The 25,160-nt window shown below is 41.2% G+C and overlaps 1 protein-coding gene across 4 annotated transcripts in view; it reads left to right on the top strand.

The window, feature by feature from the left end:
* The window catches only part of LOC120723733 (glutamate receptor 3-like), a 92,201-nt gene that overhangs the window by 12,696 nt on the left and 54,345 nt on the right, over positions 1–25,160 (top strand). For all 4 annotated transcript variants that reach the window (XR_005693817.1, XM_040015401.1, XM_040015400.1 and 1 more), the window contains exon 3: positions 14,376–14,615. Coding sequence is in view for 3 of the 4 variants with exons in the window: in XM_040015401.1 (XP_039871335.1) it covers positions 14,376–14,615 (240 nt within the window). In the remaining variant the exon portion in view is untranslated. The remainder of the gene's footprint in view (positions 1–14,375; positions 14,616–25,160) is intronic.

Raw genomic sequence — 25,160 nt, 5'->3', positions numbered from 1 at the left:
ATATAAGGGGATTACAACTTATTCCCTTACATAGCTCTCCGTTTTCCATTTCAGCCTCTCCCCTACTTCCCCCTAGCATTATCATTCAGGGACGGAGCACCATCTCAGGAAGGGCACTAATAAGATGAAAAGTGGTGTTGGACTCTACATACTTAACTATGCTGGCACCAAGGCTGAAAAGGAGAGGGAAGTCTTTAAGTGATGCCTTCAAGGTTAAACAACTGGTCCCATCTCCTGTCCTCATTGACTTATTCTATTATTCTTCATTGAAAGACAAAAGGCTCGGGGAGAATGGGCTCAGAGAGGTGCTGTTTTAAAATTCTCTGTACTCTGTAATCAAGCTTCACAATGGAAATCCTTCATGGCTCGACTTGGATTGTTCCGCCGTCATAGGATATGGATTGCAATATGAAATTTGATTAGTGTCACCAGGGGCAAAGGCTTAGTTTACACGCACGGTAAGCAGACCTCGTGAGATTGGCAGATAGTCATCCCGTCTCAGTTTCCCTAGGCGGCACACTCTTGGCTTTGCAGGTGCATATAACTCTGACTGTACACGAAAAACAGGCATCCGAAATCCCCCTAAAGGATGGAAACAACCAGTCAGAAACATTAAAATCAGACGGTGTTCACTCTAACAGCAGCATGAGACTTTCAAGACTTCTTGCTGTTCAGTCTTGCAGATGAGGAAAAGAGAAAATGACAAACACACACTGGTTTGTGAGGCACAGATGGAACTGAGGTATACGTGAGGTCAGAGGGGGGAAAGGGAGCATTTTGACACTGCTGGAAAACTATGTGTGCCTGCCAGATATCCACGAAGTTTACTCTTATTTTTCTTTTGTTTTTTTAACAATCCATCCAAATGATAGCAGGAACAGGAGAGGTTTGCAGCTGCCAGGTATTTTTCCCGCTGTGGTGAATAGAATTCAAAACAAGTCAGTTGGGTGCAGCACTCTATACCTGAAATATCACCACAAATCTTTACTCAGGCAAGCCCAGCTCTCCTGTAGTCAAGTCGAATAATTTAGAGGCATCTTCTTATCCCATTCCTTTAATCTCTTTGATGGAGCTAAGAGGTTTTTCCTTATGTCTTCTTTTCTTAAAGGCAGTCCTTAGGTGAGCTGTTTCCTGCAATTCAGCAGAGCCAATCTGCCCATTTTATCAGAGACTGCTCTCCCACAAAGAATGACCCTATAGGTCGATTGTGTGAGAAGCTTATTACAACCAGTAGTGTCAAAATTAAGCAAATTCTAGCAGCCGCTAGTCTGGAAATATACATTTTCCAGCATGTTTACTGTTGTGGACGGGTTTATTTCACCGTGTAGCTACTTAAGTTTCTAAAAGGGTCCCACATGTAAATCAAACCCCAGCGTTCTTGTTGAAAGTCAAGTGCTGGCACACCTTTGGCGGCTCTCCATCCCTGTAGTGCAGTCCACACCAGTCTTCTTCTACGATCATCCACCATTCTCTTCCTCCATATTCATTTGCGAGGAAGGGCATGCTTTAGTCCCGCAGTGCTGATTGGGAGGATTAGTGGTATGCGAGGGACTTTGTCACCAGCTTTCTGGGAAATCCAATTACAGAATATCATAAGCCTTACATGTTTCACACTTGGCTGAATCCTCCTTAAAAATGCACACCGGCAGCCTCAAAAGGGTCAGCGTTTAGCAGCTGTCCTCGCTCTGTACAGCGGTGACATCCTTCTGAAGGTGAAAGGAACGATCATCTTTGAAAGGATAAGACAAGTCCTGTAGCACTCCTCTTGCCTCTGCATTGCAGCAAATGGTAGACTACACAAGCCTGAGAGAGAGGGGATTGTTATTTGTTCAATGTAATGGGCCAGTATCTCAGAGCATGGCTGTCAAGGTGAAGCGAGGGCCAAGGGTTTAGTTCTGTTATCTGCTTCCACAGATAGTCCTTAATTGCATGTGTCAAGGAAATGACATGCAGTGGACAGGGCCAGGCAAAGTGAGATTTCTGCATGTATCGCTTGAGTGCTATCAAACTGATTTTCCCAGAGATGCTCGGCAAATTGTCCAATCTTCCAGCTCCGCCACTACAATGTTATCTGAACTTTAGAAATGTCCAGTGCATTAAACATAAGAACAGCATTCTCGTGCAACCTCCTGCTCCCATACTCTGCATCACAATGAGCAGATGGCATCGCCACAATGATAAAGACATCACCGCATGCGCAGGCCAGGTCCTCTGTGTACGCAGTGTATGTCTGTTTGACCCGCACGGTGCTTCTCAGCCCAGTGTGTTGTTCTGTGTTCAAAGAAAAGCATGATGGTAGGACCAGAAAATATCTGTCAGAAGGAGATGGAGTTGAGAGTCATTGAGTCCCTTGAGGTTTGTTCACCGGCCATGCTCACAAGTACAGGACTATATCACCAAGATGGCAGGTGGAGAGGAGAGGGAGCTGATGGGTGAAAGGCTGCAGAGAAAAACGAGGAAATATAGCAATAGTTAATGAACCTTAGTGATGCTACGTGCGTGGACTCCGGATTTAACCTGAGTGACTCCGGTCCCCTGGTCAGTTTCACAGCTCACTGTTTCATTCTGAGTCGCAGCAGTTGAAGCTTTAATGTGTCAGGCGTTATTAACGATGGCACGAAGGCTTCGGATGCAGACCATAAACGGGACCTGAGCTCGACTTAGAAATGACGTTGGCTCAGTTCTTTTTAAAACATTATTTGACAGGGAGAAAACCCGATACCTGCTTTATCTGTGCCCAAATGATAAGCACCACTTTGAGTAAATAAGAATTAATCATTCATATTTTAAATGTATGAGTTTTTTTAGCATGGTTGTTGCAGTAACACCATATTAACATAATCTTGTTTCATATAGTCGTCACAGAGTCCTATTTTTTAATATTAGTACTAGTACATTATAGTACATTATTATTTTTTAGTATTAGTTTTCCTATTTGAAAATGCTTGAAATCAAAGCCATCACTTTTGTATTTAACTAATTACTTTTATTTAATTAGATAAATTAGCCAATATTTGAAACAGTCATGTAAATGAATCCTGTGTCTTCGATAACAACACCGAACAGCTGGCTGTGTCTTGTTTGGACCTACTGTTTTTTAGGTCAGATATCATCCTTCTGTGAGAACGCTGTAATACAATACGAATGTTTTTTGCTAAGAAGTTGCACAACCAAGATTGCAGGCAGCCAGTCAGACATCACTTTGATAGATATAAATGCTTATTTGAACATTAAGGTTACTGGACAGTTGCCTTTTTGTGTGTGGCTGTTATTAATGTCATACAAATAGGAAATCCACAGGGTTTTTACAGTTTACAGTGGTGTACACTTTATAGATACAATAAAACTCACACAGCCATTTTCTGTCAGTAATTTGCCTTACGACGCACTTCGGTGCAGCTTAACGTGACGAAAATGTGATATATGAATCTTTAAATGCCGTTTACAGAACAGTGCATGAACACACAGATTCAGATTAGGTTTGACAGTCAGTTTGTGACAGTGGCTTAAACGCTGTGTATAATTATACAGGAGACACAACACAAGAATGCGACAGGGAGCATCAGTTGGACAGTTTAATATGATTGCTTGAGAACAGCATTTTATTGTAATGTGAGCTCAATCTCAGTTCATTTCAATTCAATTTACAAAGCACAAGCACTTTGTCATGGTGGGAAGGAAAAAAACACTTTTAACAGGAAGGAACCTCTAGTGGAACCAGGCTCAGAGAGGAGCTGCCGTCTGCCGTTGTGTGGCAAGAAAAGAAGAAAGAAAGCTCAGGGAGACAGGACTAAAGTTATTGTCAGTAGTACTCCCTATCACTCTCAAATTAATTTATCATAATGCATCTTTGGCTGAACAACATTCGTTCAGATGAAGCCGTGGGATATGGTGATGACAGTGTTCAAAACAGTTTTCAAAACAATAATGGCAGCCTGTAGCATAAATGGCACTGTGAGATAAGTTACGTTGAGACTATTTTGTTAACTGAGAGCAGTACGATAAACATCTCTGTCAAAAGATGTATTCTAAAACACTTCTTCAGCTGAGAATCAGAGAGGAGAAACACACAGGTTCACTTGCTAGCAAGGGCAGCCACCAGAGCTCTCGTACGAGAGTGAGGGCTCAGGGACTCGCAGCTCTGAGACTGCCCTGGTCTTTATTTTATACATCAGTGGGTGTTTGTTCCTTACATTGGAATGTGGATGTTTATATGTATGTGTGTGTGTGTGCGTGGGTGTAGGTATGGAGTCAGTGTGTGACCCCATAACCGACTTCCCTAAACATGCTGGTCTGGAAGTCCAACAGTTCATCTAAGCACTTAGACTAAAACTTGACATAGCTACATTTATCCTACCATAAAACAATAAGACAAGGTACGACCTCTCCCATGCTCCCAGGATGTGGGTGTGAATGCCAGAGCACTCTGGAATGCACACAAAGCCTTTGCAGACTATTAAGAATCGCACATCCTATCACTACCATATGCAAACTTATATTATTAAAAGATTATACTGACTACTAAGTACAATTTTCTATTGACAATCTCTGAAGTTCTTTTAGCGAAAGGTATTTTTCCCAGTTATACCGACTAGCATGTTCACAGGTGGTAGACACCAAAAATCATTACTAGCAATAAACCAAATGTCACGAAAAAAGAACAAAAGATACAAACTAGAATTGCACCCAGAGAGGCCAGTACTGGGACCTTATACTCATTTATTCACACATAATAAAGAGCACCATGATGTAACACATGCTTACAATATGAAACAGCTAGTGTGCTTTTCAGAAGCCCTCTGTTGCACCACATGAGAGAAACTGTTCATTGGTGGTTTTGGAGTTATTTGTTCAAGTTTGTTATATATATTTATTATACTATAAATATCTATATTTACATTATTTATTATGTCTTTTACCAAGGTGAAGGAAAATACTTTCCATACTGATTTTCATGTATATGTGTGTGTGTTTGCTTGTCTTCAAGACAGATCTCTAGGTGGGTGGGCTCAAGGGTAAGGGTGAAAAAGTATCCGTAGGCTGGGATCTTCATCCCTGTATCATCCATCATGCACTCCACCAGACTAACACTCACATACATGCTTCAGGACACATGTATAGCTGCTTCCTTGCGCTTGTATTTTTTTTTTTCAGCCTACACAGCAGAGGAGGTATATTTAGCAAAGGGGATTCCCAGCGTTCCTCTTTACATTCAGCGTATCCTTGAGAATTAGCAAGCATGCTGACTTAATGTCAGCATGCTTGCTATCTTTTATAACGCCTCGAAGTCCTTTTTTTCCCCTCCCCTGCAAATTGCATATACATTTAAAAAATATGCAAATTACTACCACAGTTTTGTGCAAAAGGATCATACCTTTATGCATAGAATCACTTCTCAGCAGCCAGAAACTCCGTCGGTACTTTTACCGAAGTTATAAAGGCACGGTATCACTGAGGTAAACTGATTGATTCTGTATTCTCTGGTGTTTTCTGTGTTATTATCATGTTGTTGTTTTTTTACTGTTTTCCTGTAGTCGTATTGCCATTTTCTTTAGCTTGTGTTTTCACAGGACTCAGCTCTCGACCACACAGTACAGAGCCTTGTTAAACAGCAGCATGATTGTTTGACATCATTACGAGTCACATATCAGTAATGTAAAAAATATAGCCCTGTTCGAATACCCACTACAGCTGTATTGAAGCGTGTGAGTGTTTATACCGCATACTTTCTTTTTTTCAGTGTGTGCACTGGTGTCATTTAGCCCAGCAGATCATGTGAAGTCTAAATAGATTGGAGACGTTGATTCAGCAGGACTAGTAACAGCTTCCTTTTAACGTTTCGCAGCACCACTGCAGTTGAGTAGTTCTTGAATCCGGCTCTACCATTTGTGTTAACGGTTTGAGGCACTTCACATCTCTATATGACAAGACTCGATGCAATTCCCCAGGGCACTTACAAGCTATCTCCCTGTGACAGCATCCCTTTTTCAGAGCAGGACTGACTGGTCCTGATGTAGGCAGGCGACAGTGGGGGGTGCGAGTGGGGGGACCAGAGGCAGAAGGAGATCCAGACACAGGCAGGAAATGGAGGACAACTGGCTGAGAGAAGAAAGAACGAAGCCAAAGAGAGAAAGTGAGAATGTGGAAAAATGGAAACCAGCTAAAACGATACAATCAGCAATGACATTTACCCTTTGCTGCAACCCTCCGCACCGCACACCGTCCCAAAGCAGTGTAAGACCCTGGCTTGTGGGCCACAAAAGAGAAAAAAGGTTGTTTTTTTTTTCCTTTTTTCTTTTTATGAATTAGCCGTGCGTGCCTACAGGACACCACATATCCCTCTGAACGAGCATTCCAGGCCAGGCATCTCAAGTGATGCATCAGAAATGTAACATCCCTGTAGCACTAGCGACTGTCCTGATTATGGAAGGGAATGAGGCCGGCACACTGTGTGTGTTTGACCAGTGAACTGGAGATGGGATGCATGGTTCCCTGCAGCAGGAAGGGGGAGTGGGTGGGTGATGGGGTGGGGGGTGGAGGCACAGTTAGCTGCAGAGGAAGAAAAAAATGAAAAAAGAGGGACAAATGAGATTGGAGAATGAAGAAAAGAGAGGGAGCAGATGAGAGGGAGTTATCTATGTAGTCTTGTTTACCACACAGTCCTCATACAAGCTCCTATAATGACTCTACATGCACACAGCTGTCTGAGGACTCTTGAGTAAATTAGTATTATTGAAACTCAAGGTGACACAGAACCACTGAATCTTATTATCTGATGTGTTATTTCTTCAGAGTTGGAGACAGGCCGCTTATTTCCAAGCGGAGAAAAACATTTCTATCACGTTTATTTAATTACAGAGACATAAAGCTGAGGGCAGGACATTTCTCCACAGTAACCCTGTCCCCTGACTGTACCATGGTTTTTTTTTCCTTCCTTTCCCCAACACCAATCTTCGGTCCACTGATGGACTGGGGGCAATAATATGGGGAGGGAACAATTCGAGTGTGGAAAGAGGGAGGCGCTCAGGTGGAAAGAGATCCTGCCATGCTTGAAGAAGATGTGTGCTTTGGGGGATGACCAGATGGCTGGGGCGAAAGAAAAAACACAGGCAACAAAAGAAGAGGTCAAATAAGGTGGCGAGGACGGAGGAGAAGAGAGCGGAGTTAGAAAGTGAAGGACGTGGAGAGAAGTGCCGTATGGAGAGGTGTATGACACTACTCGGATTTGAGTTTGTCTCTTCAGAATCACACACGAGGGGCATCTTGATACTAGAAGGTTAAGAAATACTGATGCAACAAGTTCTTTGTGTTGAGACAGCAAGAGATTCCCACAAGTTTGTCCAAATGAATTTCCCTTTCACTGCAAAGAACCAGCCTCAGCTTGATCGGTGTTTCTACTGATTGCTCTCTGGCTGCTGCAAATAAAAATCCCAGTGTGCTGTACGTGCTCTGCTCAGCTGCTCCACTGTCTTGTTATTCACTCTTAAAATATTAGTATTATTAAAAAATGCATTCTAATTAAATTAATTAAAGTTATTGGCAAAGTAGCGATGTAGGAAATTGGTTCCGCTTTCAACAACGAAATGTAAAACAAAAAGAAAGTTACAATATCGCACAAAAGCCGGTGCCTTGATTTAAGAAAAAAAAAAACACTTATTCATCCCTTTTGTGAGTTCCCTGCTGTTGATGATAAGAGCAAACACGACTTTGTTTTTTCATCCTTCTGCACCGAGTTAAAAAGCAAGTTGCTCGTTGCTATTTTCTCACAGTAGTGATGGGATTTCCGGCTCTTTTTAGAGAACCGGCTCTTTCGGCTCGGCTCACTAAAAAGAGTCGGCTCTTTCGGCTCCGAACCGGCTCTTCAGGTTGTTTAGTTGCTTTAATTTATTTATTATTAACAATAATATAAAATTATTCACAAAAGGAATTACTAATGTAAAAAAAAAAGTGGTTTTATTTATATATGTTTATATATAAATATATGCGGTGGCCCCTAGAGACAAAACACGTACAAACTCCAAAACACATTTCTAGCATGAACTGAACTTCCAAAACAGAGCTACCCAGATCACTTAAATTACACAATAGAAAGCATGAAAGCATATGTGTATTGTTTGTGTATTTATACACAAGCATTCATATATAGTCAAATAATTAAAAAAAAAAAACAAAAACCTGTTCATTTACCTGTTATTACCACACACCAAATCCGGTTGTTGGTACTTGCTGGCTTGTGTAGCCACCAAGTAACAAAAGCTCAACACTGCCCCTAGCATCCTGGAGCACTTCTGTTGTCTTTTGTACGTGTTTTGAGTTTTTATGTGCTTCTGTGTTTTTACGTGTTTTGGAGTTTGTACGTGTTTTGAAGTTTGTGTGTGCTTTGTCTGTAGGGGCCACCGTAAATATACTTTTATTTATTCCCTCCACATAAAATGTAATAAATACAAAAATCAACTATTCACATTTCAACTTTTAACTATTTAAATTTTCAGCTTTTTCCTTTTACAAATTTAAAGTGAAACAACACAAAACACTGCAAACCACAACACAATTAAATATAAATTATAATATGAAAACAAAAAGAAGATGCATATTCTCTGTCATATGGACCTGCATGAATAAACTTTCTGAATCCTTTATCATCTACAACTGAAAATAGTTGTGGATGATTACTATACCTTTCTAATGTGATGTTGTTGTCCCTGGTTCTCTTTCTCTGTCTCTCCCTCCCGCTCTGTTCCTGTGCTACTGAGTGTAACTACCGCCCCTCCCCCCTCTTCCCAGCATAAAGCACAAGGCTCGAATGCTGAGTGAAGAGGAAAAAAGTGCGAGAGAGAGGCTGAGAGAAAGAAAAAAAAAAAACACCACGGCTCGCGATAAGGAGCTGACTCGCGTCGTTCACGTCAAAGACCCGGCTCTAAGAGCCATTTCGTTCGCGACCGACCCATCACTATCTCACAGCAGATTGTAAAAATTGGGGGAAAAAAGGGATAATTTTTTGATGAGATGTTTCTTTTCCAGAATCATCCTTTAAGGGGTTGCAGCTCATCTTCAGGCTATGCTACATGAACAATTCAATTTTATTTACACAGTGCTAAATCACAACAACAGTCACCTCAAGGCGCTTTATTGTAAGATAAAGACAGAGAAAATGCCCAACAATGACCCCTATGAGGATCCACTTGGTAAAAGTAGGACGGAAAAACTGTAGCGAGCAGCTGGTAGTGATGGGATGGAGAGAGGACACGCTGTGGACACCTCTAAGCCTTAAGGTGCCATCTTTAGTTGGCCCGTACTGTTTAAGAATGGCAACACAAGTACGATCTGGACAATATAGCCATCGCACAGCTTTGTGATTGGATAGGGCTGCCTTATGAAAGGCAGCCCTATCCAATCACATAGCCAATTTCACATGAAGACGCCTGGTGCATTCCTGAATAAGTTGGAAGTCAGAATTTCCAAGTTCCTAGTCTGAATTTGAATCCCCTCCCCCTCAACTTGAATTCCCTACTCGGAAAGTCGGAGCATTCCCTGAAACCCTGATTTAACAAACCAAGTTGGCTGCAGTGAACGTAAACAGTAGTAAAACTGTAAAACTTTTCATCTGTACTGCCACTGTTGTGTATTTGTAGCTCACTAAATAAACCATAAGCCGAGCACTGACCAGGATCTATCCATGAATGTGCTGCAGCTGTGTTTTTTTTTAACAAGTATTATTGTGTACTGTTAGTAATAATGGCTCCACCATGCTAAAGGCCAAAACAAATCCTGTTCCGACGTCAGACTTCTGAGGTATCTGGAACGCAACATGACTCCGGAGGTGGACAGTACAGAGAGACTGAGGAAAAGAGTGTGGAGCTCTTGAAGCAGAAGAGTTCACTGTGAATTATATCTAAGGGGTGGAGTTTGAGGATGCTGGCAGATCTGTTGCAGTGTGCGTAACTGGTGCATGTCTCCCCCCAAAAAAGCAGTATATCAGTTTTTAGCAGAACCTACCCTCATGGGATCAACGCAACACAGAGCTTTGCACTTCTGTGAGGGGACAAACCGTGGAAGAAGATGAGAGCAAAAAAGACCAGTGTGAGCAGAGCGAGAAGGGATTGCATGGACATACATGTTATTGAAACTTAGGCTTGCTCAAGCTCAACCTAATAAGAAGAGGACAGCTGAGCAGAGAGAAAGAGGCTGCCAGATCTGGTCCCGTAGGATAGGTTCTGTGTCAGTACCGGGCCAAATTAAGAGGGAGTGCAGAGAAAAGTGGGCCTCGACGAGAGCTGGAACTCCTACTGGCTCCCATTCATTGTGGGAGATTGCACCACTTACCCAGCATCACTTACCCACAATACTGCTGTCCATCTGTTGATTCACTTATCAAGGAGCTGCGTCGCGGCTGTGTGCGTATGTGCTTGCGCCTCTGCATCCGTGCGCGTGCCTGCCTGTGGTGTGTGTGAGACTGAGACTGCTTATACCTTGAACGAGGTGTCTGTACCAGGACAGATAGGGGAGGGAACAGAATTAAAGAGGATGAGGAAAATCCCAGCAGATCTCTTATTCACACAGCAATTGTGCTAAAGAGTCAAATACATAAGCGCTGTTGTGTTGTCCTCTGAGCATCAGAAAGGTTTGTGCATGCTGTAGCACAGTTCTTTACAAAGTCAGATGAGTCCTTGCGGGCACAAAAAAAGGAAAACAAGTTATTTTGTGTTTGTGATTGCATCTTCTCCTTGATTAAGATGGACACACAAAATGCCAACTGTCACTTTGGTGATGGATTTCTATTTTGTTTTCAGTTTAAAGAATACTACCAGAGAATATTTAAAGAAGTGAGCAAGAGCCAAAGCGATATCTGATGTTTCCCCATCATATGACTTATATTTTTTGTCCATTAGCCAATCAAAAATAAATTTTTAACATAGCCATTACATAAGATTGGCTAGAGCTTTCCTCCCCGTCCTTTTCCTCCCCGTCATCCTCTGGAATATTCAAAGTGTTTACGGATGTTAAGAATGCTTGATTACCCAGCGGGAACGCTTGAGAGTCAATCAGAATAAGTGAACAGTCATTCATGATAGGGTAGGAAAGCAAAACACACCTGTAGCTCTAAATATTAGTTTACACATTAATGGCTTCTGAGTGAATGGAAGTTGCCCCTGCCTAACAATTTACGCCAATCCCGCCAGAGTGCGCGATGAATACACAAACAAATCAAAACATCTCTCAAGAAATGTTGCTGATCAAAAATGCTACTGGTGCTACTGAGATGTTGGAGTGAAAATGATTGTGTAACTGTTTATTTTCTTTAAGTTCCACCTTTGGTCTCCTTAGATAGCAGTCTTATAAAACAGGGTCTTTTTTGTGCAGCTAGTTAAAGTGGTTGTTTTTTTTCCCTCAGAAGCTGACCTTCTGGGTCAGTCTATTGAAATGTGATCCTCATTTGCACGTCTTAAAACTGTTTTGTCTTTTTGTTTTGACTCTGTTCACATTAGATATGTAACTGAAGCACTGTGACACTAAGAGACAAAAGTACTGGGCCACATCACACCTACTGTACAGGAGTTGACTGGCCATTGAAACGCATACTACCAAGCTCTTGGCGTACGGTTTTTGTGCTGATGTTAATGCCAGAGGAGGTTTGGGACACTATGCACCTCAGCTCTGTAACATTATGTGGTCTCCTACTTTGTGACTGAGATATATCACTTGATCCACCCCATCCATGGCTCGAATTCGGTGACCTCTTTAAAACGACCCATTCTTTCACAAATATTTGTAAAGACAAACCGCATGGCTTGGCGTTCACTTTATACACTGTGGAAATGGGCCTGAAAACACCAAGAGGTGTGACCCAATACTTCTCATCATGCAGCGCACATTGGAGAATAGCAAACACTGTGTGGAGTTGTTGAAACACAAACATGTGTGTAAGGTCACTGAAAATGAAACTAGATTCACTTGGCACTCGAGGCACAAAGAGTTGTCTTTTTCAGCTCTTCCGTGGGAGGCAACAGAAGCGACGACAGGCAGCAGCGGTGCACACAGCTGCTGTGAATGCTGCAGTAAGTCGTTCACCGTGGAAGAGGGAGCAAAGCGATAACCGGTGGGAGCTCCTAGTGGGTGTGGGAGACCTTGAGTGAATGGCGTGATGTTTCTATCACTTGACTGCCACGCAGACACACAGAAATGCTGCAATTCCTGCATTTCTGAACCACTACCACTGGATCTGTTCCCCTTCAGATAGAATGCTGTCTCCATACTTAGTGAACGTCAACCTCTTAAGCCACAGGAAAACATGTAAAGGCTCAATACAGATCAACTGCAGCCTCCGTACATAAGTATTCACAGGAAGATTTTTTTAAGTCCCCTTTTTTGTATCACTACTTCAGGGTGAGACTTGAAATAGACAAATCAGCACTCAAATTAAAAATGCTTTTACCTATCACTGGAACAGGGGCAGTTTGAGGTTCAGCATCTTATCAAAGTATACTTTGACGTACTGACGGGAGAAACTGGAGCTACCAAATCTTTCTCCATCTGCCATTACTGATGGAACAAATATAAAGCACAACAAATGCTCCGTGTGCACACAGTCATAGGTTACTTTCTTAAAAATTGCTTTTAATAACTGTTGCAAGGACCTCAAGGGAGGAACTAGTGGTAAGACAGGGTTGCATACCAGGTTTACAAGAAATGTGAAAGCATTTTGGGGAGGCAACGATAGGAATTGTTTTATATTGATTCCTTTCTAGATTGTTTTCTAAATTAAGGGGTTAATCTAAAGCCGGAGGACTCGCAACAGCTTATAAAATAATGGGTAATAATTTTAGCCACAAAGGCTTTGAGGGTCTTTTATTGGCCGGCTTTTACTGTTCAGAAAATTCAAGTTCCTCAGTTTGTAACTCACAATAGGTACAGAATAGAAAAACTGTAGCGAGCAGCTGGTAGTGATGGGATGGAGAGAGGACACACTGTGGACACCTCTAAGCCTTAAGGTGCCATCTTTAGTTGGCCCGTACTGTTTAAGAATGGCAACACAAGTACGATCTGGACAATATAGCCATCGCACAGCTTTGTGATTGGATAGGGCTGCCTTATGAAAGGCAGCCCTATCCAATCACATAGCTAAATTTCACATGAAGACGCCTGGTGCATTCCTGAATAAGTTGGAAGTCAGAATTTCCAAGTTCCTAGTCTGAATTTGAATCCCCTCCCCCTCAACTTGAATTCCCTACTCGGAAAATCGGAGCATTCCCTGAAACCCTGATTTAACAAACCAAGATGGCTGCAGTGAACGTAAACAGTAGTAAAACTGTAAAACTTTTCATCTGTACTGCCACTGTTGTGTATTTGTAGCTCACTAAATAAACCATAAGCCGAGCACTGACCAGGATCTATCCATGAATGTGCTGCAGCTGTGTTTTTTTTTAACAAGTATTATTGTGTACTGTTAGTAATAATGGCTCCACCATGCTAAAGGCCAAAACAAATCCTGTTCCGACACCAGACTTCTGAGGTATCTGGAATGCAACATGACTCTGGAGGTGGACAGTACGGAGAGACTGAGGAAAAGAGTGTGGAGCTCTTGAAGCAGAAGAGTTCACTGTGAATTATATCTAAGGGGTGGAGTTTGAGGATGCTGGCAGATCTGTTGCAGTGTGCGTAACTGGTGCATGTCTCCCCCCAAAAAAGCAGTATATCAGTAGTTTTTGTATCACTACTTCAGGGTGAGACTTGAAATAGACAAATCAGCATTCAAATTAAAAATGCTTTTACCTATCACTGGAACAGGGGCAGTTTAGGGTTCAGTATCTTATCAAAGTATACTTTGACATACTGACTGGAGAAACTGGAGCTACCAAATCTTTCTCCATCTGCCATTATTGATGGAACAAATATAAAGCACAACAAACGCAGCACAATAGGTACACTATTGAGTTCTCTCCAAACCTACTCTGAATTAGCCGTGTCGATATATTTGATTGTTCATTCTATAAGATATGAGAACGTTGCAGACGTTGTATTGCTTATTTTTAAAATCTCAACAATGCTGGCACAAAAGACAAAGAAAGTTTGATTTAATTTTTTTTTTTAATTTGGGTTTAACGACGCTTAATAATGATTTGAAAGAAATTGAGAAATCAATGTATTTTTTGAAGCTACATCGTAAAAAAACCAAAGACAACAACATTATGATTCTGACTCTTAAGCTATTTATGTTGTTAACAATTTATCAAGTGCGCTGAGCTTCCTTTAGAGTCATATGAACCCTCGATTGGATATTATTGAGGGGTCAAGTATCCAAAATAAAGTGTTCTTGCGGAGAATGATCATGTTTTTTTTTTAACTCGTGTCCTTCATGTACTTTGCTGTCCCTGCAGTTTGCTCTCAGTTCTCCCGCGGGGTGTACGCCATCTTCGGATTCTACGACAAGAAGTCCATGAACACCTTGACCTCGTTCTGCGGCGCTTTGCACACCTCCTTTGTCACACCCAGTTACCCCACCGATAATGAGGTGCAGTTTGTCATCCAGATGCGACCTGCCCTCCGGGGTGCTGTCCTCAGCCTCCTCTCTCACTACAAATGGCAGAAGTTCGTCTACCTCTACGACACCGACCGAGGTAGGTGACAGCGCGAGCCTCGATTCGGGACTTAGAGCCGGAATTACATCACGGAAACATGTTGCAGTGACTCAGAATGGCAGACGAACAGCAGGGTTAGTAAGGGATAGATTTACCCTGTAATGCTTCATGAAAGCCCTGTAAATGCTTGAACTGTTAACACTGCACTATTTTATACAGTGGTTTGGCTGTTATGTAAATGTGAAATAAATTCACCAGCAGCTCATAACACTGGTAATAACTATTATGCTTTAAGAGACGGCATGCTCTATGAGCTATAACCTTTGGATTCTTCAAACAGTTGGCTGCTTGGTGTCAGTTAATCTCCTGTTTAATCTTGTTGTTGATATTGGCTCGTCTTTCATCTGAAATGAGGTATGTCACAGCTGCTACTAAAATGTTTTCTACAGAAATCAGAGTCTCTGCCTGCCTGTGGGGGCTGCTTATTGTTTGTGTCAATGAGGGTTCTCTGTAGTTCCCAGATTGCATTGCCTTGTTGACGCCGTGTATATGACAACCTGTCAACGTAGCCAAGTGTTCATTTCTGGGAATTTTTAATGTCAGGTGAGAAAATGAGCTCATTATCTCTCCGTAGAATAATGATCCCCTCCTCCTACAAAAACTTCAATTTATTCAAACACCACCTGGGCAGAGGGGGGAATGGATATGTTCGGGATATGACAGACAAAGCCAAATTATGTCTTCCTCTTTGTGAAGGTGTCAGTAATAGTCACTACATATTCCTCCTGCACTTTTCTTTTTATTTGTCTTGTTTATTTGCTCATTATAGAAAGGTCCTGACCCACAGATGTGCTTCAAGCCACCTGTCTTCCCTTCAGCAAGATTTCTGCTTTTCTTTGGTTCTATTTTTTCATGGTCCTGCCTCACGCCCCCACCTCTCTCTCTGTCTTGCTTTGAGGCAGAATATGAAGTGTGCTTTAGCAGAGAGTCTCTGTCTATGGGTCTCCAGGCCTGTAGGGTCTAGAGCTGAGGGCCTTAATCCTCCACACAGCCTGCAGATAATATGTGGTTAATTAGGGTCACTCTGACTAGGACACTCATTGGATCTTCCCTGCGGATGCTAGCAACCCACTCGTCCTTCAGCACAACCAATACTGCCCGTCCCCCATCCTTGTGCTTTTCCGCTTCTGTCTGGCAAGTTAGACCGTCTGGGGCAGAGTGGGATACAGAGCGGAGGTGGGCAAAATAGCCTGAGATAAAAAAGAGAAAATAAAAACAGAGGCGGTGTTATAGGACGAGAGTGATAACAAACAGACATATAGACTAAAGAGTGAAAAAGGGCGATAGAGGGCAAAGGAGCGAGGGAAAATAAGGAGGAGGAGGAAACAAAACACCAATTCCGTCCTGCAATTAAGGCAACAGCAGGCGCGTTTGATTTACAGCCTGTTACCTGTGTACAGACAATTCCCAGTGTACAGTACATCCCCGTGCTGAAGCCCCTGCCAAGTCACTTTTACCTCTCTCCTTTCTGCCAGTGGTGTAAGACGATCCCTTATTAGGGGGAGGACATTGGCCCCAGGAGGGGATTAAAGTCGTTTATTGATGCACTCCATCCAGCACTTTGGGGGGCTTTGACACTTGGCTCATCAAGCAGACAGATGTGTCAGAGAACCTCTACCTCTGCTTATCAGGTAGTGCAGCTCCCTTGGCAATATGGACACTGACTGCTGGCTAAACCAAGAGGAGTGACTGAGGAAATGGTCTTCAAGGGTGCATGATTTTTTTTACCTCTCTGGAGCAAAAGAGAGCTGACAGACAACTCTCTGCATTTTCAAAGCATGACGGAGCCTCCACCATGTTTTGCAGATTTCTGTAAACTCACAGTTGTAGCTCTCTCCTGACCTGCTCCATACATATTGATGAGGATTTTAACTGAAAACATCAGATTTGGATTCATCAGACCTCTTGCCATGGATGTTCAGTCCAGTTCTTGTGTAATTTGGCAAATGTCAGTCTTTTATCCCCGTTTCCTTCCCTTAGGAATGGTTTATTGACAACCACCCTCCACTGAGACCATTTTTAAGGCTTAGGTGAACATTAGATGGATCCAGTGACAACCTAGATGCATTTCTCAAGTCCTGTGTCAGGTCCTGGATTTCTTTCCTGTTTGTAAAGGATACGACTTGCAGATATTGTTTATCTGGTGTAGATAGTATTTATAGGTCTGGCAGTTCTTCTAAAGATACAAGTTTTCTTTTATGTTTGGACAAAACACAGGTTCATCCCTTGCGTTAGATGCCTCTTTTATGTTTGAAGGACTCATAGGTCACAGTTAAAAAAAATCTTTAAAACAAATCTCTGGAAATGGTCGGGTACAAGGCCTAGAGTATCCTGAGAAAACTCTGAAAGATCTTCAGAAAGTCTGAAGAACTATTGTACTATTGTTCAAGACCCCTTTAAAACAGTACAGGAAAGTCTGGCTCCTTGAAAGCACAATGTAAAGAAACATAGTGCTTTCACAATGTTTCTTTACATTGTGCTGTGCAAAAGTCTCAAGACTTTTGCACAGCACTTTAATTTCAAAGTTTTTTACTTAACTTTTCAAACTTGAATCTATCTCTCGGTTTCAGGAAACTATTTAAAGTTCTGCTCACGTACTAACCTTGTAGTTCTCATGCTCTGACTTACAGCTGACTCATGTGAGTGGGAGGTATGGTGAGAAGTTAGTCGCTTTTAGCCGGCGGCTTGCTGATTATATTGTGACACTATAGGTCAGCATCACATCAATTTATTATTTTTTTTATAATTACTTAGTATTATTATTATTATTATTATTATTATTATTATTATTATCATTATTATTATTATTATTAAATGAGCTTAAGATGTCCTCCTTCGGAGGATAGAAGTAGCATGTTCAACACCTTAATCTGTCACAGTGCTCTGGGTCTCTCCTTTTTAATTTTTGTCTGAGGATTGTAATTAATTATTAAAAAGTCTAAATTATGTCCCTGCATGCAGGTGGCTGTGACAGATTTCTAACTTTGCAGTACGCAAGCAGCGAAATGAACAAACAAGCAGAAATCACAGCTGACCCTCTGCTCTGCTTCAGGCTCATGTTTGCCACAAAGCACCTGCTTCGATGTATTAGTTTCTTGAGTGCCTTTTTTGCCTTTTAATTTGTGTTTTATAAAAGCATTGATCATTCATAATACTGGAAGCAACTTTGCAATTATTCTCCAAACTCTTCTATTAGGGATGGAAAACACACAGCGCTACAGAGGGGGAAAAAAAATCACATAGCTGAGTTCCACCAAGAGGTTTTATTCAGTCAATAGAAAAGATTAATTACAGCCACACTATTCATTTGGCTCTGTTATTGGACTGGCAAAAAATGCTTTTAGGCCTCAGTGCAGTGCTTTCAGCTGGAGAGTGATGGTCCATATGCTTCGGGCTCAGATGTATTGGAGGGAAATGGAGGGAAATTTGTACCCTAAATGCCAATATCAGACAGCTGTTTGAAAGCAGACGTTATGATGAAGGAACTGCACTGGAAGCAAATGGAGCCTCCGTAGGCAGTGTTATACCAGCCTAATGAGTGGCTACTCTCCTCTTATCTGAGGTAATATATTGACAGGATACATTATGCGTGTGCGTGTGTGTTAATATGTGTGTGGATGGAACGAGATGAAAGATCCAAACAGCTACTTTGATTCAAGCCACTACATTTCATACATGAAAAAAGACTATCCCAGCAACACTTCTTCTCAATATCAATAGCACTCCTGGAGTTTCTTTTTTTCTTCTTCTTTGCTTTCAGCTTGCGTCAGTACATGAATTTCCCCTTAAAAGCTGGAGCTCTATAGGGTGATAGGGTGAAGGTAGATGGATCTTGCCCTTTCTGTTCTGGCGGTCAGGTATGGGCAGATAATTGCCAGTTCTGTGCAGCAGAGACAGATGATTACAGGCTTTATTGTCTCTCCCAGGCACAATCAACCCTGATTCAGCAATCTCACCTCTACTTGATTTATGAGTCTCTGTCTTTCCTTCTTTCCTATTTCACTTCGTTCTATACCTCTTCCTTATATGTTTTTAGCTTTCTCTTATGTCCCTTCCTCTTGGAGCTCACCGTTGTTGTCTAGTAGACGCAACCTTTCCTTAAGCACAGCAAAGTAGTCAAGAAATGATGAATGGGAAGAACAAACTGTAAGCAGTCATAAGAAATGGTGCATGTTTGACAAAAGAAAACAAATTGGGATTTTCAGGTTCAGTTAGCTCAGTGTGGATGTCAGAGCTGCCGTGTTCGTAGCACTTTTGAAGTAACTGGCCCTTTGAAAACAAACACTTGATGACATTTTGCTGGCTGGAATGAAAATTTTACCTGTCGCTAATGCCTGACATTAGCTTCGTGAGTTGGTTGTTGCTGCTATTTTTGACTTTTTAATTTCAGGGAAACCTTTAGTATTACATGAAACAGCAACAACAGAAATATTTCAAATGTCAACATCTATAAAGACCAGTTGATCAGTCATGAAAAAGCAGCCTTTTGTTCTTTTGAAGTTATAGCCGGTCAACTACTATACATAAAATAAGCAGGTATAATTAGCTAAAATGCTATACTAGGGCTGTGCGATATGACCAAAATCTCATATCCCGATATAAGACATCTATCGTCCGGATAACGATATAAATCACAAAAATTTTACATTTTCTGAAAATTCCGTGAATCTCGGGCAGCTCGACTTGTGTAAAGTGTTTCCAGCTGGGCGTCATGTAGCTGGAGTCGAGTGTTTTAACCGATGCATGAAACTATACATTTTTAGACATAAGCTGTAAACGGCCTCTGTTTTCTTTGTGAGTATTTATTACACGGCGTGCTGCGGGGAAAAGCCTGTTCTAACGTTTGATTCTAAGGTTTATTTTTTAGCACCTGGCAGCTCTTTTTTGCTTCTCATCCGTAAACACTGCATACTCTTTCACGTGATTCAGTTTATTTTGAAAAGTGTAAACAGGATCTTGAGCTTTATTGTGAAAGGTTTATGTGGAAAATAAACAAGCGGACACGCGATGGTTTTACCGTCGTTGTTGCTAACGACAATGCATAAAAACAGTCGCTTGTCCGTCTGTAGTGTGGTTATATTCAATATAAGAGAATAAGAAATTAATATAGCCACTACAGTGACCATCAAAACGATGAAAAAAATATTGCCGTAAACAGTTTATTTTGTGACACCACGAAACAAACGATAGCGTAAAATGAAAGATAGACGTTTTTATATCGTCATCCGATATTTATCGTTATATCGAACAGCCCTATGCTATACTATGTAAAATTATTGAAACACACCTCATTTATATCATATTATGGAAATGTGCAAACAGCCAGCACGTTTTCACTCCCAAAGTGTAACATTTTACACTACTTGACAAATCGTCAGTATATTACACTTTCGGCCACCCAACGCGTCCCTATATTACGAGTTGGGAAAAATGAGGAAACATGAGAACCATTTGGAATGAATCTACACATGTACGTTTATTTTATTTAAATCGCGTTGGAAAAAACTATCTAACACGATTAAGGTGGTGGTTAACGTTAGGTATAAGGCTAGGGTTACGGCTGGAATACACGGCTGGAACGTGTGTTACTAGGAGCGTCACTCTATTCGATTTCATCCACAATCCGGCACGTAGCATAGGAATGCGGAAGGTCACCTTTCTCGTGTTCATAGTACGCCTCAGGATGTGACAAATCATCGGTATATTACATGTTGGGAGTGAGAACGGCCTGCAACAGCATATATACAGTACATAAAGAACAGTCAATACTTGGTATGACCAAATTTATTCTTCATATTTTGAAAGACCTTAAGAAGGCCTAGAGAATTAATGCTCAAGAAGATTTTAAAATATTACGAGACAGTCTGGCTCCATGGAACCAAAATAAAAACTTTTGGACAACCATTAATGCTACACAGTGTGGCGGTAATGTGATGTTTTTAACTTTTTGTGTCAAATATTGACCGAAGTGACATCTTGTGTGATTAGTTTGCCGATGGTTGCTGGAGCGTAACCTTCCCAGATCTAGTAAAATAATTGCTACTTAATAACCCCCGAACTCCGTTAGCATTCATTTGTATTCACTCCAGGCGTGTCAATACAATTCTGTGAAAATCATCAATGGGATTTTTTAAACGTAACCCCCAAGCCCACAAATAAGGGTCTGTTTAGGGTGGTGTTAGCTGTAACTCTTCTGCCTTTTACAGTGTCTTAGGCTAGTTATCCAGCCATGCTAACAACTGCAGCTTAATCAGGGCAGATAATCCTGTCCTAAAGCTCTGTCTGAAAAGACATGAACACACAAACAGTTAAGATGCACTGTATACCTATAAATCCAAAGCTTGACAGGCCCGTTGTGACCAGTTACTGTTGCAAAGCTGGAACTGATCAGTCTGTATGGGAGAGGAGCTCAGACATCAGGAGGACAGTTGCCTGTTCATTCTTCTTTCATCTCTGCTGTGTCACCCTGCTCTAACACTGTTTAATTCACTGAGCTACCTTTTTGCATTACTTTATTTTGTCAGTCTGGAGAGACAACAGGATAACAAGATAAATAAATAATAATAAAACATTTATGAAAGATGACGTAAATATGACCGAGTCTTCTGAAAGTGTGAAGGCACTTTTTATGTTTGATATGTGAAGAAAAATTCACACAAGATATTCACTTCCGGCTAGATTTTGTCACAAGAGCTGGAGCCGCCACCTCTTGAAATCTATCATGATGAGACAGAAGATTTTAGCATTTCGTGCAATATCTATCACCACACCAAGGCATTGATGACATGATGAAAAAAATCCCGCTGTCTCTTTCCATCATCTTCTCTACCAATCAATATTCTAAATGTGATACATTTAGATGGAAAATGATCCAACACAGCTGAAGCAGGGAGCGCAGAGCTATTTACTGTTATCATTTAACTGCTGACAGTTGAAACTATAGTGCTCAATGTCACAGCCCCACTACAGTACAAAGAAGTCAAATGTTCTCCGAGCAGAAATCTTCCAGGTGGAAGCTGTATCCCAGCTTTTAGTCTTAAAAATATCCCCAGAGCATGTTTTTGATTTACTCTGCCAATATTTTCAATGACCCCAACTACAGCTGAATCACTTCAGCAAACTAATCTGGACCAATAAGGTGCGTGCAGAGTATTGATTAGAGCTTGCCGCAGCCACAGTGGGACTGGATTGTTATGAAACATGCAAATGTCTACGAGCTTATTCTGATTGATTATATGGAGACTTTACAGTATTTGAAGCTGAACTGCACACAAGCTGTCCCCAAGACAAATATATTTACTTCCTAAACAAAAGTTACTTGCTCTTTCATTATCACCCAGGCAGCTGTCTCCCAGACAACAGTCTGAACCTAAACCTAAAACAAACAAGTCAGTCTGTGATTTCCATAATAGAAGCAATAATTTGTTTCTGTGGGTTTGGAAAACAAATAACTTGATTTTTTTTTAAATTGTCCTCTGTGGAAAAATGTAACATAATTATGCAAAGATGTAGTTATTTGTTTTATAGTTCACTGTGGTTAGCAGTTTTTGGTTTTCAGCTTGAAACACCAACTCAAAATGACCAAGTAACCAGCAAACTAAAATCCGAGGTACAAAACTGAAAAGGAGAAATCCTACATTTGTGATAATTAATGTTACATTTAAAAAAAACAACAACAACAAATCTCATAAATCTGTGTTCACTGTCAGCTAATTTTCAGGCTATGATTCCAAGCAAAAAGCCACTCACCCGTAGACTATAAAAGATGAAAACTTAAAATAAAGCTAACGTGGGAAATGGCTGCATTCTGTCTAATGGCCAGCAGGGGGGTGACTCCTATGGCTGCAAAAACCAGAAGACCAAAATAACCCAACAGCTCACATGATTTATGATCTCAATAAACATTATCCAGAAGAGTTTATGGCCTCCATCGGTCATTTCATGTCTTATTTAATTATGTTAATTTTGTAAATTATGCCCCCATTTAGAGGATAACAGAAGATAAAGCAGGGCATCCTTTACACTGTACTACAGTGTGGTTACCTTGCATTTGACAACTGGCTACTGTATAAACATGCAGTGTCCTGAATTTCTCAGTAAGAGTCATCTGTAGCTCATAATGTCAAAAAACTCTAATCTCAGGATTTAAGAAGCAGGCTGCAAACAGGTGGGCTAGGCCATGCTGACTATGTCCATTTTGTGTTTACAGGTTGGTTTTGTTTTAAAGAATGATAGTTCTTAGGAGCATGGTGGGTCTGTTATCTCCGTCAGAAGATGGTGACTACATGTGACAAAAAAGACCGACTGGAACAAGAGTGACACTGACAGAGGACACGCTCACAGTGCTGACATGCCACTTGTGTGACGTGCAGAACGTCAGTACAGCACATGTCACATTTTAGCTTTTTAGCTAAGTCACAGGTTCGGTTGTTATTTTTATGCATAAAAGGTTTGGTGCAGTTTAATTTTGCTGAACTGTGTGTAAAGAATATTTGCAAGCACACTAAAATGAGATTAAAAAAATTATCTGTCAGATTCTATTAATCTGCAGGCATCGATCGAAGACCACTTGGCTTTGTATTAAACCTCTATGTCTCCCCACAGACACAGTGAAACAGGCAGAGAAGATAACTCCTGGCCTGGCACAACTGGCTGAGGAATGTGCCAACAAGGCCAGGAGGCTTTTGAATGGGAGGATGACCGCACATAGTTAGCTTCATCTCTACTTCCTGCCAAGCTACAGAACACAGACAGACAGAAAGACAGATATGTGGATGGGGTGAGCAATCATGCACAGCCGGTTGTACTGTAACCAAAGCGAACCTTGCTCCCTATTCTTCAGCGATCCCTCTAATTGGCTATCCAGAGACAGTTGCCTTTGTTCTCTGAAAGAGTCAAACGATAAATGCCTCCCGCTGCTCTCATGCAATGTCTTCGATGGCAAACCAAATCAAGCCTGGCCTTTAATTTGATTGAAGTGGTTTGGCATTGTTCTCACTGGTGTAAACAGCATAACAAATTAAGAGATGTGACACGTTACCAGAAGAGCAAAAGTGTAGTCCAAACTACAGTGATTCAACACAAAAAAAACATGAAATATTATTGCTTATTATTCTGAATATTAAGCAGCAATGATCTGGAAAAAGATTTTTAAAAAAGACAAAGAAAAAGAAAACATTCCTTAAGATTAAAAATACTTTTTGCAGCCATCATCTATAGCCCGAATGCAGTGGCTCACTCAGTTTGACAACCGCAGCTCCACACATATAAACACATGTTATATGTATGATTTTTTAGCAATAGTTTGAACTATAGTTCAAAGGTTATCATAAAAACAACCCAAAGGAACAAAACCTCTCTGAAAGACCTGTGATTGGCTAACATCTTCCATCACAAGTCAACCTGAAAAGGAATCCAAGAGATGCCGACGTCTACTTTTCTTTTAGACCACTTAAATTAAACCACGCTGAAAGGTTATTAGGAAATTTTTACCCAGTAACAAAGACTTAGAGCCTCTCTTAGCTTCAAGAAGCTGCTGTTTTACGTGCAGCTTTTCAGCTTTTCATATGTGCGGAGAAGCCTAAGCGATATTTTTCATGCAGGATTACACACCATTAGTCGTTTCTCTCCCTTTTCAATTTGTTAAGCAAATTTCACACAAATAACATCTAGTCAAGTGCAATATTGTCACCCACAACTGTTGATTTATACTCGCCGCTCGCAATGTGAGATAATAAGTGTGAATGCCAGTTCTCTACTGAAACCATGTCTATGTCATGGACCACACTTTACTTCCACAGCTTTGTGGTCTCATCTCAGCCATTATAATAGGACATCAGTTGCACCCAGCTGAGACTTTATGCAGACACACACACATGCACATACACCTCTTGTGCTTTAGTGGCCCTCTCCTTCACGGCGGCTTCATAAAAACTAAATTATGCATGCATCAGAAGAATAAATCAGCTTGGACACACTGACAAGGAAGGGCACATCAGAGAAGCCATAAAATGCACAAGAAAAATAATATTAAAGAAATATGGAGGAAGCTATACAACGCTGGCATTCTTTCTCGCGTTTTTATTTTGCGCACATGAAGTGACATCTCAATATACAGATAATCCAACCTGCAGCAGGAACCTGCGTGATTCAGCAACCTCTCGATATACTACAAGTCAAGCACCTGTAAAAAATAAAAAGCATCATATGAGAGCCATCGTCTGTCACAATAAGCACACAATAAACCCCGTGCTCTCTCTGTGTCCTCTTAACTGAACCTGGAATAAAGCCATTTTACCACCTACCCGTTGCTAGCTTCAGCAGCCATGAAATTACTGCTGGGAGCTTCTTTTTTCATTATAACAAAATGTCCTGGCCTTTGCTTCAAGCAGTCATAGAAGAGGTAGATTGCCTTGATGGTCGGTCTATGTCACACGGCCAATTTGTTTGTTCGAAATGACAAATAAAATGTCATCCTCGAGAGTAAACACAAAAAGTAGAATAATATTTGGACTTCTTTTGTAA

Source organism: Simochromis diagramma, unplaced genomic scaffold (genome assembly GCF_900408965.1).
Source record: "Simochromis diagramma unplaced genomic scaffold, fSimDia1.1 OVJJ01000685.1, whole genome shotgun sequence".
NCBI classification, from domain to species: domain Eukaryota; kingdom Metazoa; phylum Chordata; class Actinopteri; order Cichliformes; family Cichlidae; genus Simochromis; species Simochromis diagramma.
This window is presented reverse-complemented; position numbering and strand designations above follow the sequence as displayed.